Genomic DNA, 9,036 nt, shown 5'->3' on the forward strand with positions numbered 1-9,036 from the left:
ACTTTATTTAGGTTGATCTTTGTCCTCATAATTTGTGAAAAATAATTTATTTCTTTATATATATACCATGTTAATTGAATTTATTTATTTTTGTTTTTCTTGATATATATATATGGACAACAAACACATTGCAAAGTTTATGTCAACAATCCATGCAACGAAAGAAACTAAAAAAATTCTTAGGGACATACAAAATAAGATTGATAAAAGAAGTTGATGTGGTACACACCTTTTTTATTATCACCTGCAACTTTTATCTGAGATGAAGTCAATGATCAGATATTTATTACATGTTTGTGATAGAGAAGCAGACAGAAAATTGAGAAGAGGATGGCTAGAAACGCAAAGGGGCCATGATCATTACATTGTTGATCTTAATTGGTGTTGTTAGTGTCATCAATCTAGTTACACCTTAGAATAGTTTTTGCAATATTTTTCATGGAAATAAGCATTACAACTTTATTTTGGAAATTGAATTTTATCATGCAAAACAAAAAAATAGTTTTCAAAATAAACTTCTCATTTTGTTTTTAACCTTTGTAATATAGAGTGTATCTTCCCATTTTTTTTAACCTTTCTAATATAGAATGTATCCGTTTCATTGGAACATGTATAGATGTGTATTGCATATAAACATTATTATATTTTTACGAAAATTCTTTTTTTAATTTCAATAAATTTATAAAGTTCAGTAATTAACTAATTGATAAATTTATAAAGTTCATTAATTGCTTTTCTATGTTAATATATGAGAAATGAATCCCTACGAACTTCAGATCGACTTGGGGAGGATGGGTGGGTTTGTAGTCCGCCCTCATCGTCTGCCCCCATAACAGCTTACTGAACCGCCTCTGTCGTCAACTACCTACCTTCCTGCCTCTTTCCTTGTTACTTCCTGCCCACGTTCTCCCTAACCATAGCTGTTACTGGTTAGCACTTTCACCTGGGCAGTTTTAACCTTTCACCATTTACCCTCCCCTCGTTCCTCGTTTCGATTCCGCAGGCAGCTGTCAGCTAACGGCTGAGACAGTTATGGAGGATAACTTAGATTATTCAGCGGACCCGTCGGAAGGTGAGCCCATTTGGACGGAGGCCAGGACCACACTTGAGGGTTTCTACTCATTTGACAACGAGCTCTCTGAGGAGATAGGTGCCCTTCCCTCCATCTCTAGCCCTCGTTACAAGTCGGTCTCACTGCCAGAAGACACCCCTGTAAACCCGGAGTTCATTTCTCAACCGCTTTCACCTTGCACTTTGGCTTTTGCTGAGCCTCAGGATGCCCCTGATGGCCTAACCCTAGGCGTGGCCTCTGCTTCATTCCCCTCCTCGTCTGGCTCCAGCAAACCCTTGTCTAAACCCCTCTCGACCTCGGCCTCTCTGGCGTCCACCTGTTCTACATTTCTTACCCCAATGGCTCCCCTGCAAGGCAATTTTACTAGTATCGGCTCCATTCTCGGGTTTTTTGCTTCCATCCCGTTAGACACTGCTAGGGTTTCATCATCTCCAGCAACTACTCAGACTATCGTTCTACCAGAAGCGGCGGCCTCTAGGTTCAGAGAGGGGTCTAAGAGGAAGCGGAGTCTCAAGCTTAAGAACTGCGAAGTTTTTCTAAAATTCATAGAGGATACTCCGTTACTAGAGTCTATGGAGTCGTCGGAGAAAGTTCTGGTGGGTCGGGTCAGAGGCAGACAATACAGTGTGGAGCATCTGCAGAAATGGACCATGGAGGTATGGGGCCATCACCTAAATGACCCCCCCAAGGTACAGACTTTTGTTAAAGGATGGTTTGTGATGCGCTTTAGTTGCTTGGCACATACCAATTGGGTCCTTTCGACTGTTTGGCACATTGACCAAGCCCCTATTCTCCTTCAGAGGTGGACACCAATGTTCGATCCTGAACAAGAACGGGTGGATGCCAAACCTATCTGGGTTCGCCTCCCGGGGCTTCCATTTCACTTCTGGATGGAGGACATTTTCAAGAGGATTGGGAACACTCTTGGTAACTACCTCACATACTATGCCTCATTCCAGACTACGAGGCACATGGCATATGCTAGGATCCTTGTACACATGGACCTATCTGATGGAGTTATGGAACATATCAATATACAGTGGAGGAATATCACTAGATGACAAATCCTGGACTATGAGGGCATCCCATTCAGGTGCTGGAGATGTCACAAAGTTGGGCATTTGTTCAAAGATTTCCCCCTTAATGGTGGCTCTTCCAGGAAAGCTCCGAGATAGGAGCCATTGACCAGAGAAGTTTCCAAATCAGGTGGAACAGCCTCGATCCTCAGAGGAATTGCCTCGACACATCGTTTCACCTATTAGGAGGACTGAAACACACTCTACCCCTCCTGAGCACCCCTCTTCCTTTTTCCTCTCTTTGTTGCTCATATGTTAGCAAATTTTTGTCATCTGGTTTCTCTTTAGATTTGGGTCATGGGCCAGTATCATCTGCTCCCCCTACCCAGATCACTTGTGACATCTCCCCCTCTCTCCCTATCATTGCCCCCACTCCCCCCTCTCTATCGTCTACTCCCCCTAACCCTCACTCTTCATCCACTATTATCCCTGCAATGTAGGGGTATCAGACCCGTTCAAAGGCTAAGAGACTGGCAGTGGATCATGTTGTCCTTGATATTATCTCTCCCCCCCATCGCATAAACTCCATCGAGGCTGACCCTCTTCTATTACAAAAGCACAATCCCAAGCGGGCGACGACATTGCAGCTGGTAAACAGTCCATTATCCTTGGGGTCCTTAGAGCTAGAGAAACCCCCTCTAAACCCCCTCCATGAAGATTCTCTCATACAACTGTCATGGGCTTGCTAGGCCTGAGAAAAAACTAGCACTCCGTCGGATAGTTCAATCCGATCATCTTGACATTATTTTCTTACAAGAGACCCTTGGCCCCATTGCTGACATTTCTAGACTCCTTGAGCACATGCTTCCGGGGTGGAAGTTCACTGGCCTTGATGCACAACGGAGATCTGGAGGTATATCCTTCGGATATAATGCTCGTTCCATTAAACTGATCAACTGTTGGGGAGGGGTTGGTCATATTGGAGCAGACATTTTTTCAGCAGACCTTGGCATGAATTTTAGAATTTTTAATATCTACGGGCCATGCCAAAACCGACCGGAATTTTGGGATAATCTCTTAGGGTTGGATACCTTCTCTGCTGATCACCTGATTCTGGGTGGAGACTTAAATTTTTCCATTGGACACTCGGAGTCATGGGGCCACCGTGCCCAGAGAGATTCACTCTCGGACTATTTTTCTTATACTCTGGATAATCACCAGCTGATAGACATTCCCTCAGCCAAGATTCAAGCTACCTGGAGAAATAATCGGACTGGGGAAGATAGTCTTGCTCGTAGATTGGATCGTTTCCTTGTCAAAGAAAGCATACTTGACTTGGGTTTTTGTATTAGACAATGGGTCGGTTCGGGAGGGATCTCAGACCACCTCCCCATTTATATGGAAATTGATGGCAGAAGAGCTAAACCCAAAGGTCCTTTCAAGTTCTGTTCAGCTTGGCTCAAAGAAGCCTCCTATATCAGCATGGTCACAGACTACTGGAAAGCAAACCCTCCGGGTGCCGGGGGTAACTACACAAAAGGATTTCTACGCAACCTCATTATACTGAAGAGATTGTCCAAGCAATGGGCACACAATAAGAGGACACAGGATGACCTTTCCTTGAGACAAATTGAAAATGATCTGTCGATTTTTGAAAATGAACAGGGTGGTCTATTCATCTCAGCTGAACATAAGGAGAGGATAACATCCCTTTATTCTGCAAGAGGAAATATTCTTAAAGACCGTGAAGAAGTCTGGCATCTTAGAAGCAGGGCGATTTGGATGCAGGAAGGGGATGCTAACACAAAATTCTATCATAAGTTTGCCAATGGCAGGAAGGCAATTAACACTATCTGGCAGCTCCAGAACGATGATGGACTAACAGCAAATACTTTTCCGCAGTTAGCCTCACTTGCAACCTCCCACTTTAAGAGAGCTTTCAGGGCCCCTCGAGAAGTAAACCTGGCTGAAATTATTAGGGTTTCCCAGCTCTTCCCATGATTTGTGGAACAAGAAGAGGGAGAGGAGCTATCCAAGGAGGTCACCTTGGAAGAACTGGAGGCCACATTGAAATGGTTCAAGAAAGACAAAAGTCCTGGGCCGGATGGTTGGACCATCGAGTTTTATTTGGCCTTCTTTGATGTCCTAGGTACAGATCTGCTGCATGTCATTGAGGACTCCAGAATAAATGGAAGAATTGAGCCATCCATCACTTCCACCTTTATTGCACTTATCCCTAAGGCTGATAACCCTTCCTCTTTTGACAAGTATCGCCCTATCTCTCTCTGTAACTGCCTATATAAGATTATTGCCAAAATCATCACCAATCGGATGAGACCCATTCTCTCCAAGCACATCTCCCCGGAAAAATTTTCCTTCCTTCAAGATAGACAAATATATGAAGCTTTTGGCACTACCCAGGAAGTACTGCACTCGCTTCACACCAGGAAAGGCAAAGGCATGATTCTGAAAGTGGACTTATCCAAAGCCTTCGACCGAGTTAACTGGTTATATATCAGAATGCTATTAACTCACCTGGGGTTCCCCTTCATTTACATTAAATGGATTATGAGTTGTATCTCTAACATATCTTATAGTGTCCTGGTCAACGGTAGTGCATCCCCATTTTTTCTCTCGGAAAGAGGACTTAGACAAGGCTGCCCACTTTCTCCCCTACTTTTCCTTCTTGTCATGGAAGGTCTCAGCCGGAAGATAAAGGAGGAGCACAGAGGTGGCAGACTTCAAGGCATCAAGATCACGGATGACTGCAGACTCACACATCTACTCTTTGTGGATGATATCCTGATCTTTCTGAATGGAAGTATTGGTGATTTGACCTGTATCAGATCCATCTTCTCATTATTCATGTCGGCTACAGGTATGGAATTAAATGAGCACAAATCAACTTTGACTGCGACTGCATGCACTCAGCATGAGTTACATTTTTCTCTCCAGCAATTTCGATTCTCACAGTTGAGTCTTACAGAAGGCCTAAAATATCTGGGATACAAGTTAAAGCCCCTGGGTTATAAGATTGCAGATTGGACTTGGCTCATTGCAAAAATGGAAAAAAGACTCAACATCTGGTATCTTAAATATCTCTCACGAGCCAGCCGCCTCACCCTCATAAAGAGTGTTTTGGAAGCCACTCCTGTGTACTGGATGTCCCTGGCCTGGATTCCTAGAGGGATCCTTACCAGAATACAATCCCTTTGTTGCAGATTCCTATGGAAAGGTAGCCAGCCGGGCAAGATTTTTGCTTGGGTAAATTGGGAAGCTCTGAATCTGCCTAAAAAGTGGGGAGGTTGGGGACTTAAAAAACTTGATGATTTCTCCACTGCTCTTGCTGCAAAGCTCGGTTGGCATCTACTCACAGGTGACAGCCTTTGGACCAAGGTGACAAAATCTAAATATATCGCCCCTCTTCAGATCCTAGACTGGATCAGGAGACCTATCAGGAACGCTACTGGGATTTCAACAATATGGAAGGCTGTCATCAAGGCTCTGGGCCCCATAAGGGCGGGTCTCACCTAGAGAATCCATTCACGTCTAAAAGTACGAGTTGGTATTGACCCATGGATTGGGTGTGGGAATTCCCACAGCCTACCTGTAAATCTCATCCAGTTGCTTCATGAACAGAATGTCACTCATATTGCACACATTGCTGATAGAGAGAACTCCTCCATCCTACATCAGGCTTGGAGATCTGCACATCAACTTAACATTCCCCCTCATTGGCACCATCTGTGGGAAGAGTACACCCAGGTGCTCTCTGAAGCCCATATCCGCATATCTGATGAAGACAATGAGATTATTTGGGCCCTCTCAAAATCTGGCAGATTCTCTCCAAAAGATGGTTATCTGGTGTTAGCAGAGTCGAGGAAGCCACAGAATATGGAAGCCTAGTGGCAACATCTCTGGAAGCTGAAGGCACCCCCTCGAACCAGATTACTCATGTGGTGCATATTACGGAACAAAATCCCTACTGGGGACAATCTCATCAAGCAGGCACAATATGGGCCACACTGGTGTTACCTATGCAAAAGCGAAAATGAATCTGTTTTTCACCTTTTCCTGGAATGTTTGGAAGCCCGTCGGCTATGGGAATTAGTCATCCCGACAGTTGCCCCTTCCTGCTCTTGGACAGCTGCATCTGTCGTTGAGGCTTGGTGCTCCTGGTATTCCTCCTCTACCTCCCCCAAGCAGCGCAACCTCCCTGTGCTGACTTGCTGGGCTATTTGGATCGCCCATAATGCCCTCATTTTTTAGAACCATACCCCTCGCTGGCCTATCATCGCGGCCAAGGTGCTAGCTAATTATGCCCTCATCCCGGATGATCCTCCTCCCCAGAGACCCCAAGTTATCATCCCCGAACAAATTGACATCAGCAAACCGTGGGCATATTTTGACGGGGCTGCACAGGAAAATGGCTGTTGGGGGCGGGGGGGTGGCATTTTGCATATCACAGCACATCACTCATTTAGCCTGCTTATGGGACTCAAGAAGGGCACAAATAATTTTGCAGAATTATCAGCAGCAAAACAACTTATTCATTTTGCATTGGAGAAAAATTGCAGAGACTTACAATTATTTGGAGACTCCAAAATTGTTTGTGATTGGTTGAATAGGATTGCTAGATGCTCTACATACTCACTGAGTCATATTCTGGAGGAGGCCTTGAGACTGATTACTTATTTTGACACATTTACTTGTAAACATATTTTCAGGGAGCGGAACGCAGCAGCTGATGGCCTTTCCAAAGAAGCTGCGCTCCGGGAGCTAGGCACTCTGATGATACGGGAACAGCTCGATGATGCTCACTATCAGTATTATCACCAGCCATTTATGGATCTTCATGCATAAATTTACAGGATATATGGTTTTTTGTTTATGTATATATATATCATCCCTTGGACAGCTTTAGTTTTATATCTAATGTATTTCTTAGTTTTTTCTGGATTGTTATTGGGCCCCTGCGTGGATTAAGGTAACAACATTTAGAACTCGGATCTCTTGACAATGGCAACTTGTCATGGATATGTTCAGCATATGCATATGCATCTACAAAATGTAATTTCTTTCCATAATTGAAATTACGATTTTTCCTAGGGGAAAAAAGAGAAACATATATATTTGTTATTAGAAATTTCATTTTATATAATATTATTTCTTATATTTGTTTTTAGATATAAACATGACCATTTTTTCATTGGAAACTAAAATAAATATAAAAGTGATTTTTTAATTATTTATAATTACTTAAATTTGTGGATATTTAAACATCAGATAAAATTGGCATTTTGTATTGCAATGTGACCAATAAAAGTATGTGTGGTGAGGATTTTAATATTAAATCTTTAATATGTTAATATTAACCATGTTGACTTTTGATGACTTTCGTTTTAATATTTGGGTTTTAATCTTACATTACGCTGCAATTTATCCAATATCACGATGTGACATTACAAAATTAGTCAACTATATTTTCTAAGGTTGTTGAATATGTTCGATTTTAATATTGGATTTTTAATACTAGGGGTTTAATGTTGGGTTTTAATATTTGGGTTTTAATATGTTAATATTAAGCATCTTTATCTTAGATTTCCTTGGTTTCAATATTTGGGTTTTAATATGGGTTTTGATGTTACATTACATTGCAATTTATCGAACGTTGGAATGTGACATTACAAAATTAGTTAGCCACATTTACTAAGGTTGTTAAATATGTTAGGTTTGAATATTGAGATTTAATGTTGGGTTTGAATATTAGGGTTTTAATGTTTGGGTTTTAATATGTTAATATTAACCGTGTTGACCTTCGATGACCTTGGTTTTAATATTTGGTTTTTAATGTTAAATTACCTTGCAATTTTATCCATAATATTAAATTACATTAACCATTGTGGTGGCTAGGGTCTTAATCTTCGCTCTATTTGCATGGATTTTCTACAGATCTCTATTGTTCAATGGTGAATTTTTGTGATCTGGCAAATAAATCTTTTTCTTTTGCAGGTATGGTTGCCGATCAAACTAGCTCTTCTCTGGTTTCATATAGTTCTATGTTGAAGTTTGGATCTAGTCTTCCGGTGGTGCAAGAAATTTCTTCCCTTAATGTTCCTGTGGATGAGGAAGCTTTAGACTGTGAAAAATATTTTTCGAAGAATGGTTTGGTTTGCAGGTTTAATGGGTTCTGGTTATGGTTGGTCAATCTGCATAAATGGATCTCTGAGACATGGAAACCCCTTTTGACAGACGAGCTAAATATTTACCCTATGGCTTGGGGTTTCTTCACTGTGGTTTTTGAAAAGATTGAAGACAATAAGGCTATATGTGAAGCTTGGTCTTGGTTTTGGGGGAGCTTTGGCCTCTACATGCAGTGCTAGTCTCCCATTTTGATTGATTAACGGCATCAATTTCTTCAATCCCAATTTGGGTAAGATTGTTGAGTGTTCCCTTGCATTTCTAGAATCAAATATCGCTTTCCTCCATTGGGAATGCGTTATATAAATTCTATCAAAGTTTCTCATTGTTGAGTGTTCCCTTACATTTCAAAATTAGTCAATCACATTTACTAAGGTTTTTGACTATGTTCAATTTTAATGTTGGGTTTAATATTTGGGTTTTAATATGTTAATATAAACCATGTTGATGTTGGATAACCTTGGTTTTAATATTTGGGTTTTAATGTTACATTACATTGCAATTTATCCAATGTCACAATGTGACATTACAAAAGTAGTAAACCATATTTACTAAAGTTGTTGACTATGTTTAGTTTTAATATTGGAGTTTTATAATTGGGTTATAATATTAGGGTTTTAATATGTTAATATTAAAACCATAATATCTCGAATGACCTTGAATTTAATATTTGGGTTTGGATGTTACATTGCATTGCAATTTATCCAACATCATCCTCTGGCATTACAAAATTAGTCAACTGCATTT

General features: G+C 41.1%; 2 protein-coding genes across 2 annotated transcripts; both read left to right on the top strand.

Moving 5' to 3' along the window:
- Positions 1-2,799: 2,799 nt before the first annotated feature.
- Positions 2,800-4,089, top strand: LOC149221000 (uncharacterized). Its single transcript, XM_089387286.1, has one exon. The coding sequence runs from the start codon at positions 2,800-2,802 to the stop codon at positions 4,087-4,089; it is 1,290 nt and encodes a 429-aa protein (XP_089243412.1).
- Positions 4,090-4,779: 690 nt separating this feature from the next.
- On the top strand, positions 4,780-5,622 carry LOC149221001 (uncharacterized). Its single transcript, XM_089387287.1, has one exon. The coding sequence runs from the start codon at positions 4,780-4,782 to the stop codon at positions 5,620-5,622; it is 843 nt and encodes a 280-aa protein (XP_089243413.1).
- Positions 5,623-9,036: the final 3,414 nt, after the last annotated feature.

This window comes from Pinus tabuliformis, chromosome Q, assembly GCF_031772625.1.
Source record: "Pinus tabuliformis cultivar Carrire ecotype Pingquan chromosome Q, CPIR1, whole genome shotgun sequence".
Taxonomy (NCBI): Eukaryota; Viridiplantae; Streptophyta; class Pinopsida; order Pinales; family Pinaceae; genus Pinus; species Pinus tabuliformis.

Bases quoted from the DNA above. Each gene is read 5' to 3' on its own strand.
- LOC149221000 (XM_089387286.1), top strand. From the start codon at position 2,800: ATGAAGATTCTCTCATACAACTGTCATGGGCTTGCTAGGCCTGAGAAA.
- LOC149221001 (XM_089387287.1), top strand. From the start codon at position 4,780: ATGGAAGGTCTCAGCCGGAAGATAAAGGAGGAGCACAGAGGTGGCAGA.